Here is a 25,924-nt window from a genome sequence, read left to right on the forward strand (position 1 = left end):
CACTTCTCCCAAGCATCAAACCCTGGCCACATTGGTCAAGCCTGTGGCCGTGAGGCGCACATCCTGACTGTAGATCAAAGTCAGGTCTTTCGGGCTCTAAGCTTTGCAGAACATACAAGGTTACGTACTAGAAACTCCAGTCAGGGCAGACAAGGTCCAGAGGAAGAGACCTGCCTGGGATCTCAGCTGAACCCCACTGAGAGGAGCTTTCTAGAAAGTAGCAACTGCAGGTCTCCAGGCTGTGTGGTGGGCTCAGGGCTGCAAGAGCTGACCCTTATGGGCTGGGACTGAGGCCAGGAGGAAGCTGGCAAGTGGGTCTAGGGCCTTGCCCTGCACAGGAGTGGTCTGTGATATAATAGGAGAGAGTGCAGACCCCGGAGTCTCACAGAAGCACGTGGGGCCACTTCTAAAATGGCTTTTTTTTTTTTTTGAGACGGAGTCTCACTGTCGCCCAGGCTGGAGTGCGGTTGCATGATCTCGGCTCACTGCAACCTCTGCTGCCCGGGTTCAAGTGATTCTCCTGCCTCAGCCTCATGAGTAGCTGGGATTACAGGCGCCTTGCCAACGTGCCCAGCTAATTTTTGTAATTTTAGTAAAGAAAGGGTTTCACCATCTTGGTCAGGCTGGTCTTGAACTCCTGACCTTGTGATCCCCCCGCATCGGCCTCCCAAAGTGCTGGGATTACAGGCATGAGCCACCGCACCTGGCCTAAAATGGCTTTTTCTTTCTCATGCTCCCTCTAGTCACTTATCCCCATGCTTATGTAGCATGTAGACATTTTGGGGTGAATACCACAGCAAACAGGACAGAGACACTGCCCTCAAGGAGACAGGATTATGAAAGAGTGTGATCGCTGTGGCAAGGGAAGCCCAGGGGGTTCTGGGGGCTGCAGTAAGGTACATCTACACCAAACATGGGGCGATGAGGCATGCCTCCTGGGGGAGTGATAGGCTAATGTCTCAAGGGCTGGAGCAACTGGTCAGTTACTCCAGAGCTCCAGGTAGAGGGAATATCACACGCAAAGGCCCTGAAGCCAGAGTCCATGACATGTGCAGGAATTGCCCTCTGGTCTAGTCTGGGCAATTCAGAAGAACGTCCAGAAATTAGTCTGAAGCTGCCCCAGGGAACCACAGTGTGAAGGACTTTAACCTAAGGACAGCTGGAAGCTCTAAAAGTTATATATATATATTTATATATTTTTTTTAAATTATATATATATATATATATTTTTTTTTTTTTTTTTTTAAATTGAGATGGAGTCTCGCTCTCTCACCCAGGCTGGAGTGCAGTGGCGCGATCTCGGCTCATTCCAAGCTCCACCGTTCACGCCATTCTCCTGCCTCAGCCTCCCGAGTAGCTGGGACTACAGGCGCCTGCCACCACGCCCGGCTAATTTTTTGTATTTTTAATAGAGACGGGGTTTACCATGTTAGCCAGGATGGTCTGGATCTTCTGACCTTGTGATCTGCCCACCTCGGCCTCCCAGAGTGCTGGCATTACAGGCGTGAGCCACTGCGCCCAGCCTCTAAAAAGTTTTAAGCAGTAGGATGAGCTCACCATCACTAACACTTAGGCAGGCAGGGTTCTAAGTGCTTTGCTTGGTTTCCATTGAAGCCTCACAGCACAGTTCCAGGGAGGTAGGTATGTTATTATCCCCTCTTGGTAGAGGAGTCAGAGGCATGGAGAGGTTGAGTAACTTGCTCAAGGTCACATAGCTGGGAAGTGATCGAGCCAGAATTCAAACCCAGGATGTGCAAAACAGCCAAGTTTGCATTTGCAGCGGTAAGAAGGGATGGAAGGGGGCATGGCCGCCTCCAGGGGACCAGTTAGGGGCTGCTGAGGAATCCAACTGAGTGACAGTGGTGACCTGGATCAGCAGTGGCTGGGGGGATGGAGGGAAATGGACCAGGGAAGAGCGGATGGGACTTGGAACTTGGTAACTGACGGATATGGGAGGAGGGGAGGCCCAGGGTTCTGGCATAAGCCAGGTGGCATCTCGCCTTCCCTCTTTTCTCACCCCTTAATCCAACTCACTGGAGAATGGGCAGCTTTAGGAACATGTCCAGGTGAGTGGGAGCAGGAGGTGGAGTCACGCTCAGATCAGGCAGGAGGCAGGTCCTAGAGGGGCTACAGGGATCGCTGGAGACTGGGGAGCGCACGTGTGGCCATGGGTGACCACTGCCCGTAAGGGGATGTGTGTGGGCTCAGTCACCTGTGTTCACCCGCCAGGCCAAGGGAGGGCATCTGTCACAGAACAGGCTCAGCAGCCCCTTGGCACCTCCCAGGGTTGCTGGGAAGGCAAATAGGGAACAGGCTTCAGGTCCACAGCACACACATGCCTTCCCCTGGGCCTCTTGCCAAGTTCTGGCCGATTGTTCTAACCAGGCCCAGGGCACTGGCCTTGCCCCATGGGTCTCCTGGGTACAGAACTTCGCCATATCTGGGGCATCATTTCAGATGGGGCTTCCAGACCTCAGCTCCGGCTTTCCGGGCTTCCCTGGAGGGGTCAGCCCGAAGCCATCAATCTGGGGTCAGGGCTCCCTAAAAAAGCCTGCAAGTTTTCCAGCAGCTCCCAAGTATCGCATTGGCTCTCATGCAGGCGGGGTGGGGTGGGGGTGTGTGGATCATTATTTTGTTTTCTGGAGGAGGAAACAGAGGCCCAAGGACATCTAGGCAGTACTGTCAGAGTGTGAGGCATACATTGTAATTAAAAATTTACTACTAGTCACATAAAAAATAAAGAGCAGGTGAAATTGATTTTAATATTTTTGAACTTACAGTATAGCCAAAATATTATTTCAACATGTAATCAATGTAAAAAGTTACTGACAGCCAGGCGCGGTGGCTCACACCTGTATCCCAGCACTTTAGGAGGCCCAGGTGGGTGGATAACCTGAGTTGGGAGTTCCAAGACCAGCCTGACCAACATGGAGAAACCGTATCTCTACTAAAAATACAGAATTAGCTGGGCATGGTGGTACATGCTGCGTAATCCCAGCTACTCGGGAGGCTGAGGCGGAGGATCGCTCGAACCCGGGAGGTGGAGGTTGCGGTGAGCCGAGATCGCGCCATTGCACTCCAGCCTGGGCAACAAGAGCGAAATTCCGTCTCAAAAAAAAAAAAAGTTACTGAGCATATAGCCCAGAGGGCCCCAACCCTGCCCTTGCAACATGGTTTCTGCAGTATCAGCTTCCAAGTGGCCCACTCAGGACAGAAGGAAACCCTGCTGCCCTTCTACAGGTGGTCCTGTCTGGGGCCTTTCCTCAAGCAGCCTCTAGCCCCACAGGCTGCCTGGCTCCAGGAGGCACATGACCTGTATCCTGCTAGGGACTGCCAGGCTGTGCAAAATTCACCCACCTCTGCCTGCTGGCTGCCCAGCTCCCATAGCAAGGCTCCAGGTGAGCCATTCTGATCTGACTTCTGTGGCCTCATATGCATTCAAGTGGCCTCAGGGAGATCCATGTGCCATGGATGCCAAGACTGGGCCTTGCCAAAACCAAATCCTAAAATGCAGCAGGAGGCAGCCTTCCAGTCCAGGAAGGGAGCTGCAGCCTAAGGTGGCTGGTAGGCCTGGCCCTTGGGGCTGCCCTGAGGCCATCCCTTAGCAAAGAATCCCAACAGGAAGATCGGACCTGCCTGTCTGGTGCTCCAACCCCAACCCTGTATGAGGGGCATTCCAGGCACTGCTCCTGCTGGTGCCACACCTTACTGAGCACTCACTCAGTGCCCTGCATGGGGAGGGCAGAGGGACCGGGGCATGGCCTGCCCAAGGCACACACTGTCTGGAGGGAGCAGACGGACACTTACTGTGCAATCATGAGCTCGCCACCTAGGCTCCAGCAGGGGCTGCAGAAGGCCGTGGGAGCTTCCCAGACCTCTAGAGGTGGGGAGAGGCTGACATCTCCAGGGTGGGCCTTGGCCAACATCTCCTGATGCCTCAACAAGGTTGGCAGGCCTGTCTCCCCACTTCTCTCCCCACGGCTGCGCCTTCTCCTAGACCCTCTGGTGCCTCTGCAGCCTCAGGGCCAGTCTTGACAGAGCCCGACTGTGCGGGCTGGAGCCGTGTTTACTTACACACTTGCCAGCTCCTTGCTGAGGCTGTTTCTTCAGCCAGCCAGAAAGAATTTTCTTTTTCCAACTGGGAACCTCACTAGGCTCCAGCGTGATGGCAGAGTTTGTAACTGAAACCTCAGCAGAACTAAATTGTTCCTGGTCCTGGACCACCTCATCTGGGAGCCCAAGGCAGGGCTCAGCCTGTCGAGGGAAGCTCCGGGCCTCCGGGCCTGGGCTCTGCGCTTTCTTTTTGAGAGAGCACACCTGAGACAGAGCCCAGACGGGACACTCACCTCCACATTGGAGTCCTTGTGCAGACAGGGGAAGGCAGGAGGCAGCGACTCCAACATCCCTTCAGAGACCCCCCACTGCTACTCCCTGCGTAGAATTTAGATCACACCAGCAATGAGCCACACGGGGCCAGGCATGATGTGAGCGCCCTGCTGCAGGCATCAGGGGAGCTGAAGGACTTGAGCCAAGTCATCTTCCTTCCCTGGGTCTCAGTTTCCCCAGCTGTGAATAGGAACTTCCCTCCTGGGCTCACGGTGTTCTCATGAGGATTGTGGGGAAAACATTCCAAGGAGGGAGCTTGTCATCCGGGCAGGGACTCGGGAGAGAGGGCCTTGGAGTTGGCTTCTAGAGGTGGCGTTCCCAGGAAAACGCAAGTCTCAGCCTGAGCAGGAGAGGGAGGGAGGGACAGAGCTGGGGACCTGCAGAGGGACAGGCCCCTGGAGGCGGCAGCTGGAGCAGTACCCTGTGGGGCCGGCAAGGACTTTCATGCCTCAGGTTCACGTGACATTCACATGGGCCTCTTCCCACCACAGATGATGATGCAGTATCTGTACTATGGAGGAACAGAATCCATGGAGATCCCCACCGCTGACATCCTGGAGGTGAGACTCGGGAGAGGAGGGGGCCTGGGCCAGGGTCCCCAGTGGCTCGGTCTCCCATTCACCCCCTTCGGAGGGAAGGTGGCTCTTCCTCTCCATCTGACAGGAAGAGTGGTTCCCAGAAACAGGAACCGTGCACACCACTGAGCCCAGCCTCAGTGCGTGCCCCAGCGGGGATGGTTAGGCCCAGGAGTATCAGAAGGTAGTAGGGCCTGAGGGTGGAGGCAGCAGGGCACACGGCACTCGGGAACTGGTCTGGCCATGGGTCCCCAAGACCTGCTCTGCCTCCCTACCAGCTGCTGTCAGCTGCCAGCTTGTTCCAGCTGGATGCCCTGCAGAGGCACTGCGAGATCCTGTGCTCCCAGACCCTCAGCGTGGAGAGTGCCGTGAACACCTACAAATATGCCAAGGTGAGGGCCAAGGATGCCTGCTGGCCACCTCCCACTACATGCTCTGCTCCACGGGGGCCTCAGCCATGTGGCTGCACTGGGGATGAGCTAGAAGATGCAGGTGACCAGGCTGCTTCTGAGGGCAGTGCAGAGGCTGAGGGAGGGTTAGCAACTCCCTCTGTAGCCTGGGGTCACTGCTGCCCACTGGCCATGTGGTAGCTTGGGAGGTGAGCTTTTGAGCCAGCTGCATCCTAGTTCACATTCCAGCTCTGCCACCTGGGCTGTGGTAGCTGGGCAAGTTGCTGAGCCTCTGAGTCAAATCAAACCATAGGTATTTACTTTTCTCCCTTACCTGTCTGTGCCTCCCCAGCTGTCCCATCTCAACAAGCAACATGGTCACTGCTCAGCTGCTCAGACCCAAAACTTAGGAATCATATTTGATTTGCAAACCCCCCCCCATATGCAAGCCACCCACCTCTGAAACACACCAGCAGTTTCTCCACTTCCCTTCATCTCCACTGCCCTCGCCTTGCCCTAAGCCACCACCATCACTCTCTTGGACAATGGCATCAGCCCAGCCTCCCTCCTTCCTTTAGCCCTGCAATCCACAAGGTTCTTTCAAAAGTTCAAAAACCATGGCCAGGCACAGTGGCTCACACCTGTAATCCCAGTACTTTGGGAGGATGAGGCGGGAGGACCAGGAGTTTAGACCAGCCTGTGAAACATGGCAAGACCCTGCCTCTACAAACTAGCTGAGTGGGATGGCGTGCATCTGTGGTCCCAGTTGCTCAGGAGGCTGAGGCAGGAAGATCACTTGAGCCCAGGAGGTTGAGACTGCAGTGAGCTGTGATCATGCCACTGCACTCCAGCTTGGGCAAGAGAGCAAGACTTTGTCTCGACATACCCCCCGCCCCCCAAAAAAGTACAAAGACTGTTACTCCCATCCTTAATCCCACCAAAGGTTTTCCACCTGCTGCAGGCTAAATAATAGCCAGCCCTTATCATGCCTTCCCAGGCCCCCAAGGTCCTGCCCACATCTCCCCTCACTCCACCATGCTTCCTTCTCAGCATGCCCAGACCCCAGGATTTTTGTGACACTTCCCTTTTCCTGTAAAGCTCTTTCCCGCCCTTCATCTTCATCAGCTGGTGTCCCCAGGCCTCCCCTGGCCTCTCACAAGCCATCCTGTCACGTTGGCTTTACCTCCTTCACAGTCTTCTGCAGTTACCTTATCTTTGGTTCCTCAGATTCTGTCTCCCCCAAACTAGGACGTCAGGAGCACTGCAGAGATCTTGACCTCAGAACTGAAAACCCGGAGTGGCCCCTTGATATCTGTTGAGTGAACATCTTTATCCAACATTTACCACGTGCACAGTCACATGCCAGGCCTGGTGCTGAGCCCTGGACACCCAGTGGTGGACAGTCCCCGTTCCCACCCTTAGGAAGGGAACTTCCAACCCAACAGGGATGACTGCCACTTAACAGGGCAGCATGACAGTATGACACAGGCAGGAAAATGACGGGGGCTGAACAGTTCAGATATAGCGGAGGTGGCCTCAGGATGCAGGGACAGGGAACATCTCCCCTGGCCAGAGTGGGGCTTAAGCAGGGCCGTAGCCATGGGTAGGTAGTATTTGGGGGTGAGGGTGAGTGGGGCTGTACTAAGGCCATGGGCTTCACCCCTCCTCTCTCTGCCCTATAGATCCACAATGCCCCAGAACTGGCCCTGTTCTGTGAGGGCTTCTTCCTCAAGCACATGAAGGCCCTGCTGGAGCAGGATGCCTTCCGGCAGCTCATCTACAGCCGCAGCAGCAAAGTGCAGGGCCTGGATCCACTGCAGGACCTGCAGAACACCCTGGCGGAGCGCGTGCACTCTGTCTACATCACCTCCCGGGTGTGAGGCAGGGGGCGGAGGCTGCCGAGGCCAGGGCCTGTGGAGGTGCCAGGGCCCACCATGTCGGGGTATGGTTGTAGGCCCTCTAGGAGCCAGGTTCACAGGGCTGTTTCCTCCTCCTTCCCCAGATGTCCCCCCGTCACCGGGCAGCTCACCCTCATCTCCTCTGCCCTAGAGCTGTTGTTTGTTCAATCAGTGATGGGCAAAGGGGAGATGTAGCTAACTGGTGGCCCTCCTCCCCATCTCACTTTGCACCTCGAGGTCCCCCTGGGTGTCGCTCTCCTCTCCTGCAGGTCAGCAGCTGGTCCTGATCCACCTCTGCCCAGGCCCTCCAAGCTCTACTCACCCCTAGAGCCTCAGTAAACTCAACTGGGGCTCCTGGGGGTACGGGAATCCTTATGAATGTATAGAATGCATACTGCCTAGGCCCCCGGTCATCTATAGTAATTCAAAAGCTGGTATTTTTCTTCCTAAATGTCACATAGCAAAGGCTGCCCAAATCCCTGAACTTATTCTTCAAAGGTTTGACAGGCTTCATGTGGGCATCCAGTGGCCTGAGGACCCCCCTGCCACCACGACTGCTGCCACCCGGAGTCCCCCCATTGTCTTTGGTGCCTGGGCTTCCAGAGTCCCTCCCATCAGGACTACCAGCTTGCCCAGTTAGCAGCAGAGGGCAGTTCCCCAGCTGATGGTTTCTGAGCTAAGTCTGGCGTGGAGGGACAAGGGGTAGGGGATGGGGTACTGTGTAGGAACGGCCTCAGCTCTTGTTTGTTTTGCTGCTGGTTTTAGGGGCCAAAGTAAATGGGTGGATTCTGGAACCTCAGGCCTAGACTAGGTTGCCTTTGTGGGGCGATGAAGCAGAGCCCCCTGGTCAAGTCTCTCGGCTCCTTTAATGTAGGATTGAGAGCTGGGGAAACACGTCCCACTGGGGACTGTGGCTCTTGGAGATAGATAAAGGACAGGGCATTGATGGAAGATAAGGGCCGGGAGAAGAGGCCTTTCTGCTGTGTCTCCTCACGGCCTTGCCCTCGAATTCTGCAGGCCCTGGGCTCCCCCGACACCTGTCGTATTTATGGACCAGACGCTGGGGCAGCATCAGGCGCAGCCTGTCTGGGTGCAACTTCTTCAGCTGTCTGGCCGCACCTTAGAAACTATTTATTCACCAAAAGCCCCAGGCATTTCAGAAGGTGTCACTCAGGTCACCCTGAAAAGCCCCCAGGGGCTTGCAATTCTGGAAAATATTTTGACTAGCTGCTTGGCTGGATGTACAAAGAAATAGGCATTATTTTATTGCTGTAATATTGTATGATACTTTAACTGTACAATAATGTTGTCACTTACTGTAAATGTACTATGGTTTTATTAACAACAAACACTCATTAACAATGACCTTGGCCTCACTGCTCCTGGTAGAGGGTTACTCAGAGTTCAGAACAGGGGAGGAGCCCCTTAGGACCAGGAAGAGATCCCAGAGCTGACTCTGTTACTCAGGTCTCCTGCCTCTCAGAGCCAAGAACCTACCAAAGCCATTGCTGTGGCCACTGAGCACTCGCCTCTCCAGAAACGAAGCCTGGATCCATTCCTCACCCGCCCTCGCTCACATTAAGCATGTGTGTGCCACTGAGCTGGACAGACACCAAGTGACTGAGGAATATGACACCATCAGGCTTTCCTGATCTCCACTCCCACCCCCTCCACGGCCCTTTATGTGGGAGCTATTTATTTTGGGGGCTGTCTTCAGAGGCACATCCCCAAATGGCATAGCCCACCAAAGTGGCGAAAGGGCCTCCTTCACCCAGACCCGACCTGGCCCGGTGCCACCACAAGACCACTAGCAGAGGTAATGGAGGGAGATGATGAGGCGCCGACTCAGGCCCAAGAGTGTACTGGGGCTACGGCTGTAGTTTTAGGTGCAAAGTTCAGGTACAAATACAAGTTTTTAAAACATTCCCTGCCAGTTAGCTGGGCATAGTGGTACACATCTGTATTCCCAGCTGCTTGAGAGGCTGAGGTAGGAGGCTCACAGAACCCAGGAGTTCGAGGCTGCAGTGAGCTATGATCACCCCTGCACCTCAGCCTGGACAAGAAAGCAAGACTATCTCTCAAAAAAAAAGTCACCTGCCTGCCTGAGGCAGGTATAGAAATTCCTAAGGTCACTGAGAACCTGAACCAAAGTGGCTGTGGGTCAGTGACCGGCCATGACTCAGGCGTTAGGGGAATGACATAAAGATCCCAGTCCCTGGGAAGGCCCAATTCCAGCAGGAGCTGCGCAGGGCAGCTCGAGGCCCAGCCTGGGGCCCTGTGACCGCACAGACCCATGGTGCCCTCTGGGGGCCACTGGGAGGGGGCGCACTCCCCTGTACCATCTTCCTGTGCAGTGGCCCAAGAAGGTGGTGGAGCGGGCTGTCCGTCCCCAGCACTTGCCATTCAAAGTGGCTACCCTTCACGGGTCTGTGTCCAGCGTCCCCACAAGTTCCCCCATCCCTGCAGGACATGCCTTGGTCAGTACCCAGCCTAGAAAGCAAGATCTAGTTGCATTCTGGCTCCAGATGAGGGATCTGCCATTTCCTCTCTTGAGAGCGTGAGTGGGGGGTTGAGAGAAAGTGGAGGCAGGAGGGAGGGAGCAGGCCCCTTGGAGCCTGAGGGTAGCAGGAATACATTTTTGAATAAACATTTAAAATTATTACAAAAAAAAATCAGACATGCTTCCAAGGGGCTAGGACTCAAATGGAAATGATCACTTACCTGGGCAGCTGGACCTCCTAATTCAGGGCCACTGCTCACGGCCTGCCCTGCTCCGCCTGCTATGAGCAGCCACAGGCAGGCTTGGGGGAGTTACCTTCTTACTGGAGCCCTTGAGTACCCAGGTGCTGAGAGCATGGGTTGTATCTACAGGGATTTCACTCTGCTCCAGTGGGTCCACAGGCAATCATAAGCTGGCGCCTTAGCCGTCTCCAAAGAAAACACCTCTCCAGAGGGGGCGGGTACCAGTCTGCTCCTGCACCGACAGGGCTAACACTGAGATTGTCCTTTTTGAGGCTGTCTGGTTTCTTTCCTGCATTCAAATCTTCTCCTGAAGCTTTCCTTTCCTTTATGCTCTCAGCCTGGAAGGCCAGTTATCCTTTTCCACGTTAGTCCCCATGCCAGATGCAAGGTGGCTAGAGCTTTCTCCTCAATAGAACCAGCCCAAGCAGGAATCCCTGGCCTCTCCCTTTCAGGCTGCCTTTCAAGTCCCCTTTGCAGGATCCAGATGATGTTTAACTGGAACCAATTGTTTGTAGAATCAAGGGCATGCCCCCTCAGGGGCAATCCCCTAAAATTGCCTATTCAAGCCCAAGGGGTTTCCAACCCCACCCCCTCCTCCAGGCCTGCAGAATGGCTGTGGGTGTTGTAACAGGCCTCAGATAATGAGTCTACATTTTTCCAAGGTGACGGTCACTTATTTCTGCCCCTCCCCCACCTCCCAGCCTCAGCAGCCCCCTTTGTGTCCCGTCTCCTGGTCATCCGGAGTCCTCCGGGACTGCCGGGCCAGATGAGCAGTGGAAGCACTGAAGCAGGCCGGCATTAGCCCCGCCTGGCGAGGGGGTATGGGGGGCGACCATTTAGTAACCTTCTTTGTTCAGGCTTCTTCAGCCTCTTCCCCTTCTGGTGACAGCATTCATGGCTGGCCTATCTGAATTCATTTCACAAGTGACATTTCCTAAAACAGCCAAGCTTTACAGATGTCACTCTGTCTGGGGGCCAGATGGTGAGGTGTGGGGGAGGCATGCCTTTTCAGGTTTGAAGGAGAACCCAAGATCATGACCACAAAATGCAAAGACCCAAGCGTGTGTTTAGGAACACACACTTTGCAAATAAAAAGGCCTCGTCCAAGGATACAGAGATACTACACAGAGCCAGACAAGTCTGACTGCAAAATGCATGCTCTTCGCTGCCCAAGTGAGACTCCTTTTCTAGCTTAGGTTGTGGTTTTAGAACACGGCCAGTCCTGGCCAAGTGTGGTGGCTCATGCCTCTAATCCCAATACTCTGGGAGGCGCAGGCGGATCACTTGAGGCCAGAGTTCCAGACCAACCTGGGCAACATATTGAGACTCCATCTGTACATAATTTTTAAAATTAGGCAGGTGTGGTGGTGAGCACCTTCCCAGCTGCTTGGAAGGCTGAGGTGGGAGAATGGCTTCAGCCCAAGAGTTCAAGGCTGCAATGAGCTATGATTAAGCCACCACACTCCAGCTTGGGCAACAGAGCAAGACCCTGTCTGTTTTTAAAAGAACACCACAGCTAGTCCTTATTTTCTTAGAGCTGGCATGTAACTGAACTTGAGCGGCTCCTCTAGTTAGATGTGACGAGTGCCCAGAACCCAGAGAGGCACTTGCTATGTGCCAGGCACTGTCCTAAACGCTTCCCATTCTACCCCACCCACTTCTCACCACAGCCCCATGACGGAGGTGCTATTCCTACCACTCACACTTTGCAGAAGTGGACCTGAAGGGCAGGTAGGATGAAGTAACCTGCCCAAGGCCACGGTGAGGGTCAGGGCAGAGCAGTCTACCTCCAGAGCCCTCTCGCCTTGCACCCCAGAGCAGAGCCAGCTGGGGAGACTTTGGGGGTAGAGACACTGAACAAAAGCTTCCTTACCTGTAGGATGATATGCCTGGACAACTTGCACAGTCCCATCCAGCTCTGACCATTTGAGCATATGACTCTGCTTCTGGCCACGCTCTAAGAAAACCCTCTTTGAAAGGCAGGCTCAGGCACCCACCTGAGAAAATAAATAAAAATTATTTTCATGCCCCCTCCCTGCCTCCAGCAAAATTTCCTACAAACCTAACAGAGGTCTGTGGCCAGGAAACTTCAGTTCCAAGAAACGAAAGGCCCCTAGGCTCATGTCCTGACAGCCTCGGTGACAAGGCTCAGCAGCCCTAGGGTCGCACACAGAACCTGCTCTTCTCCCTATGGGGACGAGTCCTAGGAGCTGCATATGAAATACCCTTAGGCTGAGAAGTTACCGTTTCCTTCCCGGTCCTTCTCTGAACCTAGACAACATATCGGGGCTGCAGACTCATTAGCCTGGATACCATTAAACAAACATACTAAAGTATGTGTAGCCACCAGGTTATCTCTGTTCCCAACAAATGGAAGGGACCAAGTGACCTGGAAGGAGCTAGGAAGGAAATGAGGCAGTTCTAGCTGGCTTCCAGCCACCACACCAAGCCCCTCGAGGTGACCATAGCCACCTGCCACTTCTCCCACACACTCCTGGGCTGGGAAGCCCTAGACACACTGCTCACCTTCGACCTTGATACCAACACCTTCCAAATTCCACCAGGCAGCCAAGACCCACCAGAAGAAACTTCCACGTGGATTTCAGAGCACTCACAGGCAGCTGGTCTTTCTAGAATGTTATTTATTAAAAATAGATTCTCTATCCTTCCCCTCACCCCGGTGAGCAAAATGGCCTTTCCCAACATCTTTTCCCAAATGGATGAGACAACAGATCTTGAGGATGCAGATGTGGCATTCTACATAAACTACAGGCTCAGGCTTTTCTGGGACAGTGGGTCTGCTGGAGCCAAGAGTGTAACAGCACAAGACGACATCAGCAAACCCCAGCGCACCTAACCGCGGGCTGCCACAGATGCCGGGACGGACTGGAGTTCCTCCTGCTCCAGGCACAAGTCCACAAAGAGAGACCCAGCGGCCCAGCAGCAGCCTCCTGGGCACCACCAGAAAGCAATGTACTTAAGGGCCTCGGGGGGAGGAAAGGCAACGTGGCTTCCACATGTGTGGGAATGAGCCTAAAAAGCTGGCTCAAAGCAAAATATGAACTTATAGGAAAGGAGGGCCCTGGACTGGGCAGGGAGAGAGAGACTCCTGGCAATTCTAGAGATGGCAGTGCCCAGCCATTGAGTTCTAAGAAGACCCATTTGGGAGTGACTCTGCCTTCAGCCAGGTTGAGCTCACAGACACACAGGCCCGGAGGCCGAATTCACGGCCAGCTTCCAGGTGTGCCGGGGCCTCTTGTTGCTTTTAACAGTCCAGCCAGAGAGGGTTCAGTTAGTGAGAGTATCTTCCCATGATCAAACACAGATGGCCAAGTTTCTCTTCACTATTTCTTCCGCTTCAGTTTCATATCCTTTTTGTTCTTTGTATCTCTGTTCTTCAACTTCTTGCTCTGTTTGGGTTCTTGTTTGGCTTCTAACTTCCTTTTCTTGTCACTAGAGAAAAATCAAAAATAGAAAGAATGAAATATGTACAGATCTGAACATCTGAGACTGCTTTGTTTTAAGCTTGCTTTGCTTTGTGAAAAAGGGTTTCCACCGACTGAAACTTGATGTAGGACACCCAATTGGACATTAATGTTCTCTGCAAACCTATTAGGGGGCAGGCATTGTGCTGGGGCTGGCGACACACCATACAGACCAGTTCCTGCCCTGACCCAGCTCTTAGTCTGTGGAAGAACAAATCTCGATCTTAACAGCTGAAATCCGGGTTCTCCTCAGGTTGCAGTACACTCTGCTCCCCTCTCCCAAGACAGATCTAAGGCACCACAAGGATTCCCCACCACCACTCTCACCACTGCAGCGACTCTGGAAACCAGACATATTCATCCCAATGACCCTGAAGACAGTCTTTAATATAAGGCATGAGACTCCAAGGAAAACCCTGCCATACTTTCTGATGTGCTACTATTATTTTATTTTTCCTATACGAGAAGAAGAAAACCCAAACAACAGTAACTCAGGTGACATCCTGCGACCAGCCCCTGGATTCTTCATTGATATCCTGGCACAGGAATCACTCAGCAAACGGCCACCTGCCATTAAGAAACTTACAGGTTTAATTTTGCTCTGGGAACAAATACTTCCCTATAAGGAGACAGTGAAGAGTTCACTCCAGAGACCATTAACATCATGTGAATGAAGTACCTCTCAAAGGAAGAAAAGGAAAGGCCTCAGAGTATTTAATGATAGCTACCAGTATTTTTAGCTCACAAAGTTCAAGCTTTCACATTTACTGAGAGCCATCAAGCACATGAACAACCACACAACACTGGCTGGTTGGGCTCAGGAGGCTTCTCACTACCAGCAGTGGCCAAACAAATGGCAGGAAAGGCCAAGCTCTGCAGAGTGAGGAGCTGAGACCGTCTCCACAGCAAGCACGCTCCCTGGCCTTTTGTTCCAGTCAAAGCCACCGTGCTCAAGGCCAAAGCCATCATGGGCCCTGTGCTACATTTGCCATACTGTACAAAACAGAGACAGGTCACACCGACAGTGGGCTTCTGTGCTGCACCACAAAGCATCTGGGAAATGAGGCCGGCATTGACGCTGGATCCTTCAAGATGCCACAGTGACTAACGGAGACTCTGGAAGACAGTACCTGATTTCTGGGATCTACGGTTCCTAGAGACACAAGGTTTCCTCTTTCCAAATGTTTCCAAAATATAAGCTTTTAAGGAAACCAATAAATAGGGGATTGCCAAAATCTCACTCTCCCCATCAACCCCCAAATCAGCTGTGAAAGCCTCAATTCCAGTGGCTCTGGGCAGGGGAGGCCTCATTGTATTCCCAGGGACAACTGATGAAGGTTCCAGCCTAAGTTATTTACAAATGCACCACTCTGCAGATAAGAAGCTTGGAGTGAAGATTTTCAAAGAGTGGTCTAGGGACTGCTGGGGTCCCTAAGACCCTTTCAGGTGTCCACAAGGTCAAAATGTATTTGTATTAGTATGAAAATAGTTATTTGCCTTTTTTCATTTTCATTCTCTCACGGATATTCAGTTTTCCAGAGTATAAGATATGACAGCACAAGAGTGTCAGTGAAGACACAGACATGAGTATCCAGCTGCCTTCTGTTAAGCCAGATACTGAAGAGATTTGCAAAAATGTAAATGTAAAACAATGCCACTCTTCTCACCAAAATTTTTATGAAAAAGAGTATTTTTCAAAACAACTGAGTCCATTATTACTGTGAACAAATGAATATTTTTTAAATTTCTGTTTTTCATTTATTTTCTTTTTAAAATTTTTTTGTAGAAACAGGGTCTGCTATGTTGCACAGGTTGGTCTTGAACTCCTGGGCTCAAGCTATCCTCCTGCCTTGGCCTCCCAAAGTGCTGAGATTACAGGCGTGAGCCACCACACCTGGCCAGTTTTTCATTTCTAATATGGAAAATTTCCACAGATATAACCAACAAAAGTCCTTTGGGGGCCTTGTTTTTAAGAGATAAAGGAACTCAAAGACCCAAAACCTTGAGAACTGCTGGCTCAAAGGAAGGACAACGTAACAGTTAAACCTATGGCCTTGCAGTGGAGAAACCTGGACTTGATTCTGGCTCCGGCTCTCACTAGCTGTGTGCTTCTTGGGAACTTAACCCGAGAGCCTTGGTTACTTCATCTTAAAGCAATGACAGTAATAAAACAGCCCCCTTATGCTGTCGTCCTGAGGGCTGAATGATGAAAGCCCATAAGCAAGTCTCAGCCAGTGGCAGCTTCTGGACTATTCCCTCAAGCCCTTCTCCCTGACAGGCCCAGTGCCCCGACATGGCTGACAAATACAAAGAGTTAAGAGATCCATGCCTAAGAGATGGCCCTCCTGGTCTATGGGACATGCACTGCAAGGGTAATAGCCAGGGGACTCTCAAAGGGAAGAACCATGACTTTTCTGTCAAAGCTTTTGCTGCAACCTCCTGTTTTCTAGTCAAAGTTACAGAGAAGCCAGAATGCCTCTTCCGCCAGATGCACATCAGACCTTGGGCCCTCACCTTTTCAGGCTGATGATTGAGGCGTTCGGCCCAGCTTTGTTCAAAACTTCATTCCACTCTTCATCGTCCCCACGGATTATGTATCTAAAAAAAAGAAGGGAACTATCAAAGCCTGCTAGAAAGAAGAGGGGACTGCTTAAGAGAAAATAACGACAGTGACAACATTCTTATCAGACACTTCCTGTCATGAAAGCCAGGCTGAGCTGTGTCAGCATTTGAACAGCAGAGGACAGAGGGGACAAGCGTGCAGGAGGGCCAAGAGACGTGGCGCTTAGCTCTATGGATAGAAGCTCCACAGGAGCGAGGGTCACCAGGCCTGCTGGCAGGAGTCAGCGAGGACAGTCCTGCACAGAAGGCAGCTTGCCTGGCTTCTCCCACATGACTCTCATTAACATCCACCAAAGAAGCTTCCTGTCGCCCCCACAATCTTCTCACTCACTCCCACCTCCAAGCATTTGTCCGCAAGCCCTTGAACTGTGCCTCTCCCCTCCCTCCCTTCTCTTTTAGATTTAACAGTCCTGGCAAATCAAGGTTTTGATATTGCAAAGCTGAGGGCAGAAACTAGAGCTCGATTCTCTGTCCAAGGACTCCTGGCCACCTCCACCTCACATACCCAGAAGCCACCATCACTAATGACCCAGACACAGGACTACAGGTCACAGAGGCTTAGAGGCCATGAATTCTGGAGTTATTATTCACATCAATCCAGGCAGTGGACGGAAAGGCAGCACCACTACAGCTGAAGCTCAAAAGGGACTAGGATCCCCAGACGGTTTTAGAGCAAGGGGTGTTTTGCTTGTTTGGCTGGTTTTAGCAGTAGAATCCTTTCTTCAAACAAAGTCACATGTAAAAGCCAAATAGAGTAAGTAACCATTAAAGTGCATGCTCATCCAATCGGCACTGCCATTCCTGAAAGGACCCGAGGTGTGACCTGGAGCCTCGGGGATCAGAGAGCGCAATGTGAAAGTCAAAGTGGTGGCACTAGTCTCCGGAACCCAACTCTTCCAAAATTATACAAATAGGCAATTAGAAGGTCAAATAGAACTGTTAGCACCTCTAAAATTGATCCCATGAAAGACACTTCCCAGGGCATGTGGGATATGATTAGAAGAAACGTGTAGGCAGATTCTTAGGGCCCCAGAAGCCAAGGCAAAGCCTCTGCTTCCCACAAGCCTTACTCAGAGAGGTCCATGCTCTTCAGCTTCCCCACTTCCTTCTTGTGTTTCTCCTGAAATTCCTTTGCTGCTTCATCCTGTGGTTAAGGACCCACAGAGAGACTAAGTCAGAGTCAAGGATTGAACCAAACACAGGAAAAGGTGAAGCTGAGGTGGAATAGCACAATGATGAGAAAACATTTCCTTCTCTTCCGTCTACCTGCAAAAACCTTGTAGGCAGCTTTGATTATTTTAAGGTAGCTCTGTTATAAAATATGCATTTAAGAAGTCACCAAAAAAAGCAAAACATTTGCAACAGATGCTGGAATCCTACATTCACAACATACACACACAATCAGTGGGAGGCACAACTCTAGGCCTGTGTGTGCTCAGACAATGCTGGGTCCGTTTGCCCAATTAAACCTATGGAATAGCACTTAGCTCAATTAGTGCAGAGGACTCTTTCTAAAGGAGAAGGGGAAGACAGTCTGCATTCACAGCCTAAGGCAACTGATGGAAATGCTGGGACTCCTGAGGCCGTGAGCAGGGACATACCAGGTCGTCACTGAGGCTCTTCATCGTGGGCTCCATGACCACATCCTTCACTGCCACCATCTGCTCCTCAATAGCCTTTTCCTGAACTTCATTAAATAGCTACAAAAGACAACCAACAGAGAAGCAGAAGATGAAGGAACAGCAGGGACCCAGTCACCTGTGACCCAGACACTTGGTGTCTTACAGAAAGGTGTGGATTTTGAAGACACAAAGCAACACTCTACAGTTTAGGAATGTGGATATTAGCAGGAAGAGTTGAAGAACACAGACTGGATATGTACCAAATTCCTAATAGGGATGCCTCTGGGAGAGGACACAGAACTTCACAGATTCTTTAGAGCTGAAGTCCTGTATTTGTATTTGTGTGTGTGTGTGTGTGTGATGAGATGCAGCAAACACAGCTAAATGCTAACATGTGTTCTGAAGTCCTGGATTTGTGTGTGTGTGTGTGTGTGTGTGTGTGTGTGACGAGATGCAGCAAACACAGCTCAATGCTAACATGTGTTCATCTTGGGAGCAGGGAGTGGGTTTGTTGCACTATTTGAGAGACAACAAGCCCCTGCCCTCAGACCGAGGTTACCTTCACAACTTTGCGGATGATCCGGTTGAAAAGTCCCATCAACTGGCCTGAGGGCAGCTCAATCTCCTTTTCCAGTTGGTCCACAGACTTATGCTGCAGGCCAATCCCCAAGAGGAGAGCCTAAAGGATGGAAAATCTGCTGGGTGGGCCTCTAGGACAGGCCCTTGCCCATTAAAATGGCGCCAAGAACCAGAGTACTCTCTTGACCAAAGCTATTGGTACAAAGGTAGACTAGCACTGTGTACATTGGCATCTTCTCTTTCATCCTGTTACTGAGACCACCAAGAAATGCTGTCTTCCTGAAATCCCCAAAATAACTTTTATCCTGACAGATACCTGCTTCACAACTACATTAAAAGTTTGGGATGTTCCTGAACCTCTGCTAAGGTGGAGTGAAGTGTCAAGGCAACGTAGTGGGGTGGAAGCTGCAGCTCTCTCACTTTTATGGCTGGACACATTACTCAACTTCAGAGCCCAGGTTTCCTGACCTGTAGAATGAGGGGACCACTACCCACCTATCAGATCTATGAGGAATTAAAGGCACACAATTATGTCCAAGTGCCCAACCCAACACCCAGCAAATGAACAGCTCCACAATTCTCGCTTCTCCTCCACGCGAGCAACAGATAGCATACCGACTGAGCTGCAGACAGGGCCAGGTCCCCCAGCTGGTTCAGGAAATAGACGCGAGAGATGGCCGGGATCATGTCCATGATGAGGTGATAGTCCACCATGTTCCGTGAATACATCTCCAGCCGCTTCAGGTCATAGGGGAGGAAGAGTGCTTCTAGGTCCTCCCGGCTCAGGGCTGTCCACAGGATAGACAGCCAGACAGGTTAGGTCACCTGGCGCCCTCATGAGATAGCACACAGCCCCCAGGCGGCACCCTAACACACAGGAGCATCTAACAGGGCCTGGCAGCCATATCACACAGCCCTGGCTCAGAGGGACACCAGACCCGCTCCTGCCATAGAAAGGGCGGCTCCAGGCCACGTGTGGGGAGGGGACGGCTGCCACAGGACCCTTGCTCAGTTCCCACACTGAACACATGGACCAAGGAAAAGCTCCCTGTGGCCCAGGGTTAGGGGAACACAACTACGCTCTTTCCCTGCTTTGTCATTTCATTCGGTGTCACAGAAAGTGTGTAAGCTCTGCCCAGCTCAAGATACACGGATTTCTCCACCAAAATATAATTGGCAAAAAAGTATATACACACACATATACACACATATGCATGTTATACCTAAATATTTATATATAAAATATGCAATAAAAGTAATCTCTTACACATTTTTTAAGTATTCAAACAGAATCTGTATGCACAAAGCACTTCTGTGTGCTGTTGGCTAGAGGCTAGCAGCATGTTCTTATTACAATTTCATGAATGAGGAAACTAAACCTCAGAGATGGAGCACCTCACTCCCCTAGAGCACAGATGTAAATCGGCCTCCATAACTAACCAGCTACATGAACTAAATGGACACCTCTGACATTAAATTGCACAGCCAGAGTCTTACCATGAAAATGAAAGACAGCACAGCCTGGGACAGAGCAGGGGCCTGGCAAGCGGGTGGTGGCCAGCGAGTGACTGCAGGCTAGAACCAGTCCCTCAATTTCCAGCCCACACCCTTCCTAGGACACCACACCCACCTCCAACACAGCCAAGCCATTCCCAACCCTCCTCCCTGTCCCTGCCAGGCTCACCGGGCTGGGCTGGCTTCCCCATGTTCCTGTTCTGAATGATGTTCAGAGCCAGGGAAGGAGAGAAGGTGCTGAACTGGTAGGAGAGCAAGGCTAGGAACCGCCGTCGGAAATCTGTGGGGTGCCATCACACAGAGTTAGAGGTCTGGAGGCATCCCCGGCAGCCCCCGATCACCTCATTGTCTCCCCAAAACCCCCACTCCTCAGTCACCTTTCCAGAAGGCTGCAAGCCAGCCTCCCTGGTTAGCCTCATCCTCATCAGTGAGCGTCTTCAGCATGATGCACGAGTGCTCTCCGGTCAGGTCATTCTGGGCAACACAGAGGTTTAACTGGCACCAAGAATCCCCTTTTTTGAACAACCCATCATTGATGAAGGGTAAACACTCAGAGAAGAAAGGCTTAGTGCTTCCGCAGGCCTCTCCTTCTTCCCGGCCTGGGGGTAGGCGCCCCTTTTCAAACAGCCCTCGCCTTCACCTTCCTCGTACCACCTCAGTTCACACCCAACGGCTGCAAAGATCACTGTCCTGCAATCTCCTCAAAAGTGTCATAGACACAGAGCAGAGCTGCTGGCTCTTCCGGGCCTGCCTCTTGCTCGGGACGTGCGGGAGGGAAATATCCGCTCCTCTCAGGTAGATACTTAACTCAGTCATTAGGGCTTAAGCTCCACATGATCCAGTCAACATGGGTTTGATGCCCCACAGCAGAAACTTCAGGGCCAAAACCTACACCTCAGTGCTGGCAGCCAGTCTGCAAGTGCAGGCTTCTTTAGGTGTTAAAATTGTGACCATTTTTACATTTTTTACTCCATAACAACAAAGCCCCACACCATAAAAACACCACCAAGTCACAAATGAACAGTGCACAGTGCAAGACCACACGGACACACCGCAGACCACACCGCAGCTAGCTAGCTTGCGTTCTCCTTGGAGCTGATAGCCAAATTTACATCCCCAGCCTCCACCAAATGCACTGACAGAGACACAACCCATCTCTGCAGTTCCCTGCCTGCACGGAAGCAGCCCAACACCCAGCAGTCCTCACCAGTCCCACTTTAAACCATCGGACGGACACTGGACACTAGTCTCTGATACTGGCTTTGCCCTCTCCAAAATCAAACCTCCAACACTTCCCTCTCAGCTGATGGACTCCCCTCATCTGGGAAGACAGAAGTACTCAGAAGACAATGTCTTCATCCTCCCAACCCCAAATCAGCCAGCCAACTGATGCCTTCCATTCCCACACTCTCTGCCTTCCCTATTCTGAAGGATGAAGTAGGTGGTCACCTCTCTTCCCGAGTCTCGAGTCCCACCCACCACTTCCTCAAGGCCTGCACTCTGGCAGTCAGCCCCCCTCACCTATATCACTACTTGCAGGATTGAACCCAGCAGCAAAAAACATTCTCTAGAATCTCCCATCGGACAATCCCTCTTTAGCTCCCATCTCCCTCCAGCGACCTTGTTTCTCTGCTCCCTTTCGCTTCCTGAGTCGTCTGTTCCCCTTCTAGTTCTTCACCTCCTCTTCCCTCTGGCCAGGCCAAAGCCTCCACTCCACTGCAGCTGCTTCAATGCAGCTCACCACTGCTGACGAATCCAATGGCCAGCTGTCCTCATCCTCCTCATCCTCTCAACAGGGCTGACTCCCATTCCCACTTTTTCACCTCGATGTGTGACACCACACCCGACTTTCTCTTGCCCATCAGGGCTGTTCCTTCTCAGTCTTGTATGTGCTGTGTCCTCCTCTTCATTCCTCTAAACGTTAGGGTCCAAGGAGTCACTCTCACGTCCTTTCATTGGCTCCGATATTTTTCATTCACTCAACAAAAGTATTTACTGAACACAAACTACACAGCAATTGCTACTCTAAGTGCGAGGAATACAGCAATGAACACAACAGACAAGAGCTCCGTGCCCTCCTGCAGTGCATTCTATTATGAATATGCTGATGGCTCCCAAAGCTCCATCTCTAGCCCCAAACTTCCCTCCCTCCAAATTCCTGTAGTCAAATAAATGCCTAGTCCACATTTCCACTTGGATGTCCAATAGGCATCTCATATTAACATCGAAAAAGAACTCCCACTCTTCCCTCCAAATCTGCTCCTCCTGCAGTGAGTCCCATCTCCGACAGCACCTCCAACACCCAGTTTCTCAAGCCAAAACTCTAGGAATTACCCTTGATCCTCCTGTCCACTCTCCTTTCTCAGAATCTGATGAACAAGTCCACGCGTACCTCTGCCATTTTATGACTAAGCACAAAGCATGCACCGTGTAGTCAGGGAAGAAACGTGTGATGATGTGGCCTGTCGCTGAGGATGGCTGTTTCCGTGTCCATCAGAATAAACCTCTTCAGAGGCACAGCCACCTGCTCAGAGCGATGCAGCAGGGAGGCACTAGGGCTCTTTGCAAGGACAGGCCTGTCACCTACCATAACGGCAAACCTAAACTTCTCCTCTGCTGGATGCCTCACTCACCGGGGTCTGTCTCAGATAAACAGGAACAAATCCAGCTCGTTTCCAGAACCTGCAAAGATACAAAGACAGTAGGTTACTGTGTGTGGCCTCTGGGGAGCAGCTGACAGACACACGAGGGCAAGAGCCAGGAAAAGCACGCCACGAATAGCAGGCTAGCACAGACACCAGCTACCAACAGAGACACACAGCCCACAGAACTCTTCTTTCTCAATGCCAAGGAGTGATGCCGCGGAAAGAGGGCAGACACTTACTTGAGGAGCCTGGGGGTCAAGCCATAGGAAACACCCAGGTAATCCAGGCGCTCGGCAGGCCTCTCATTCAATTTGAGGAGTAAAGGAGGCAGGTCCTTCCGGGGAGTGATGACCTCTTCCAACAAGCTGACAGCCTGGGAAGGTGCCAAGGAGAGAAAACAGTCCACTGAGCAGAGGGAGAAAGACATCATCAAGCACCCCTGCCGCAGCGTACCCTGGACTTAGCACAACAAAAATTGGGAGAGGTTTCTTGGTTTGTTGCTGTGGTTTTCAAACTATGAGAACACCGGAGTCAAGCAATCATTCCCAAGTACACAAAACACCTCAACATGCATGGAATCACACTGCTCCAGACCTCTAGAATGCAGGAAGACAGCCACAGAATTTAGAAATGACTGGCAGAGGCCGGGAGTGGTGGCTCATGCCTGTAATCCCAGCACTTTGGGAGACTGAGGCGGGTGGATCACCTGAGGTCAGGAGTTCGAGACCAGCCTAGCCAACATGGCAAAACCCCATTTTCTACTGGAAATACAAAAATTAGCTAGGCATGGTGGTGTGTGCTTGTAGTGCCAGCTACTCAGGAGGCTGAGGCAGGAAAATTGCTTGAACCTGGGAGGCAGAGGTTGCAGTGAGCTGAGATCATGCCATTGCACTCCAGCCTGGGAGACAGAGCAAGACTCCATCTCAAAAAAAAAAAAAAATGCCCAACAGATTTACAAAGGGACAGGCAGGCTCCTGTGATCCAGCATGAAGTCCAGCTTCTATCACCTGACAGCCTTAGGAAGTGACAAACCTCTGAGCTTGAACTTTTTTTTTCATTGCTTGAGACAGGGTCTGGCTCTGTCACCCAGGCTGGAGTCCAGTGGCGAGATCACAGGTCACTGCAGCCTCAACCTCGGGTTTAAGCAATCTTCCTACCTCAGCATCCCAAGTAGCTGGGACTACAGGCGTGCACCACCATGCTCGGCTAATTTTTGTATTTTTTGTAGAGACGGAGTTTCGCTATGTTGCCCAGCTGCTTCAACTTAAATAAAAGCCCCTTGTCTAGCTCCCAAATATACATACTATGAAAATCAATGAATGCACGTGAAAGGCTGTCACAGTTACTAGTATTAGTCATTCTTATCAAGGAATGACAGAACTTCCCTTAGTCTGAGTGTAGGATGAAAGAGGAGATTATAGAGCAGTGATTCTCAAACTTGAATGAGCATCAGAATCACCTGAGAATCTTATTAAACTACAGATTATGGGGTCTACCCCAGAGTTTCTGATTCAGTAGGTCTAGAGTGGGGCTCAAGAATTTACATTTTTAACAAGCTGCCAGATGATCCCAATGATACTGATCTGAGGATCTCAAGTGTTCGGTTGGAGAAAGCAGCAGAAGAAAATGAGAGAGGGGCCCAAAGCTCTGGACTGGTTTTTGTTGATGCCCCTAAAAACCCAGAGAATTATCCTCCCAAGAACCAGGACACAGGAGGTTTGTCAAAAGATGCTTACCTCGCTGCTTACGGTGTGAATTTCCTGTGGTGTCTCAAGGACCTTTTCCTCCAGACAAGGAAACCTGCCTTCATAGTACATCTGCAGCAGCTGCAGAGCACGGCTGCCATAGCCCATCTAGGAGCAAACATGAAGGGGAAGAGGCAGAGGGAAGAGAGCTGCTCTCAGTCTAAGCCACGTTGACTCCCCTGCATTGCTTCTAGAGAAACTTCCCTCCCTGTCAAACTGCACGGGGCAAGAGAACCAATGAAAACCCTCAGTGAGGCCAAAGCAGAGATGCTTAAGACTGAAAGTAGGGTGACCCGAGTTCTTAACACTGATCTAGCCCATCAAGAACAGCCACTTGAGGGTAAGGATGGCTGTGCTTTCTGGCCTCCAGATGGGCAAGCCCAAGTGAGAGGCAGTTTCTGTACCACTGCCTGAAAAGGAGTTTCTACAGCCAGTTACTCAGTGAGGTGTTCTAAGAAGGTAATTTCGGTATGCAGGTCTGGTTCACAAGTCCTCGTTCTCACAAAGGAAGAGTGAGCATATGCCATCACCCTGTCCACCCACCCACCCCGAACCCTGGCTAAATTCTCCACAGCAGGGAAGTGCCTATACTTCACTTGCTTCTGCTTGACCAGCTTCTTATTCCAGCCACCAAGTACCCCCGCCCTAAAGCACCGCCAGCAATACGGCTTCAGGGGAGCCTGAGGACACATTACCCCTTGATAATCTGGGTGAACAGCAATGCGAACGATCCTTCCACCAGAAAGACCACCAAAGTCTGGATCTTGGAACTGTGTGGGAGACACAAACCAGTAACTTAGCAACACAGACATCTTTGGACACCACCAGCTTCCCTCAGACATGCCAGGGAAAGCCCGTCACCTGTTCTGACACTGTCCATGGAATCAGGTCCCCTGAAGCCTTCTTGCCTCGAGACAGACTGTTCAAGATGGACTGGCGAGAAATCTCCCCTTCAAGGCACACCTGCGGGGGAAGCAGGACAGTGCAGGCAAAAAGGCCAGCTCTGATACAGAGTCCACTCACAGAATATAGCTTGTTTCTCGGACTAGGCCAGTTGTTTCCACCCCCATGTTCAGGTTTAACCCTGACACTGACACATCCATTCCTCCCACTTTTTTTTTTTTTTTTTGAGATGGAGTCTCACTCTGTCGCCCAGGCTGGAGTGCAGTGGCACTATCTTGGCTCACTGCAAGCTCTGCCTCCTGGATTCACGCCATTCTCCTGCCTCAGCCTCCCGAGTAGCTGGGACTACAGGTGCCTACCACCACACCCGGCTAATTTTTTGTATTTTTTTTTTTTAGTAGAGACGGGGTTTCACCATGTTAGCCAGGATGGTCTTGATCTTCTGACCTTGTGATCCGCCCGCCTCGGCCTCCCAAAGTGCTGGGATTACAGGCGTGAGCCATGGCGCCCGGCCTGACACATCCATTCCTAACAGGAGCTTAATTACCATGCCCCATGTTACAGGGCAGAAGACTGACAGCCTCCTGACCCAAAAAGTAAAAGCCACATTAGAAGAGAGTCTCTATGCATGCTATGCGTGTGTGAATGCCATCAAGACACAGGATGCTCATGAGGCTCTGTACAGAACAGCACAAGTTCAAAACAACTAAAATGTCTAACGGGTGAATGGTTGAACAAATCATGGTACATGTATATAATGAAATACTGCACAGCTTTAAAACTTATGTAGATTATGAGTGTTTTATACACTGCCTAAA

The 25,924-nt window shown here is 51.5% G+C and overlaps 2 protein-coding genes across 3 annotated transcripts in view; one reads left to right on the forward strand and one right to left on the reverse strand.

The window, feature by feature from the left end:
* ABTB2 (ankyrin repeat and BTB domain containing 2) overlaps window positions 1-9,265 on the forward strand; it is a 213,862-nt gene extending 204,597 nt beyond the window's left edge. The window contains exons 15-17 of the mRNA XM_032166295.2: window positions 4,878-4,946; window positions 5,240-5,353; window positions 7,033-9,265. Coding sequence (XP_032022186.1) covers window positions 4,878-4,946; window positions 5,240-5,353; window positions 7,033-7,230 — 381 coding nt within the window. The 3' untranslated portion in view covers window positions 7,231-9,265. The remainder of the gene's footprint in view (window positions 1-4,877; window positions 4,947-5,239; window positions 5,354-7,032) is intronic.
* Window positions 9,266-12,614: 3,349 nt separating this feature from the next.
* NAT10 (N-acetyltransferase 10) overlaps window positions 12,615-25,924 on the reverse strand; it is a 41,259-nt gene continuing 27,949 nt past the window's right edge. For both annotated transcript variants that reach the window (XM_032166294.2, XM_032166291.2), the window contains 13 exons: window positions 25,065-25,166; window positions 24,899-24,973; window positions 24,195-24,311; window positions 22,698-22,831; window positions 22,447-22,495; window positions 20,191-20,287; window positions 19,983-20,093; window positions 18,914-19,086; window positions 18,279-18,398; window positions 17,699-17,797; window positions 17,168-17,241; window positions 15,990-16,073; window positions 12,615-13,443 (listed from right to left, as the gene is read on the reverse strand). In XM_032166294.2, the coding sequence (XP_032022185.1) occupies window positions 13,335-13,443; window positions 15,990-16,073; window positions 17,168-17,241; window positions 17,699-17,797; window positions 18,279-18,398; window positions 18,914-19,086; window positions 19,983-20,093; window positions 20,191-20,287; window positions 22,447-22,495; window positions 22,698-22,831; window positions 24,195-24,311; window positions 24,899-24,973; window positions 25,065-25,166 (1,344 nt within the window). In that variant the 3' untranslated portion in view covers window positions 12,615-13,334. The remainder of the gene's footprint in view (window positions 13,444-15,989; window positions 16,074-17,167; window positions 17,242-17,698; window positions 17,798-18,278; window positions 18,399-18,913; window positions 19,087-19,982; window positions 20,094-20,190; window positions 20,288-22,446; window positions 22,496-22,697; window positions 22,832-24,194; window positions 24,312-24,898; window positions 24,974-25,064; window positions 25,167-25,924) is intronic.

The sequence above is a fragment of the Hylobates moloch genome, unplaced genomic scaffold (assembly GCF_009828535.3).
Source record: "Hylobates moloch isolate HMO894 unplaced genomic scaffold, HMol_V3 SCAFFOLD_11, whole genome shotgun sequence".
NCBI lineage: Eukaryota > Metazoa > Chordata > Mammalia > Primates > Hylobatidae > Hylobates > Hylobates moloch.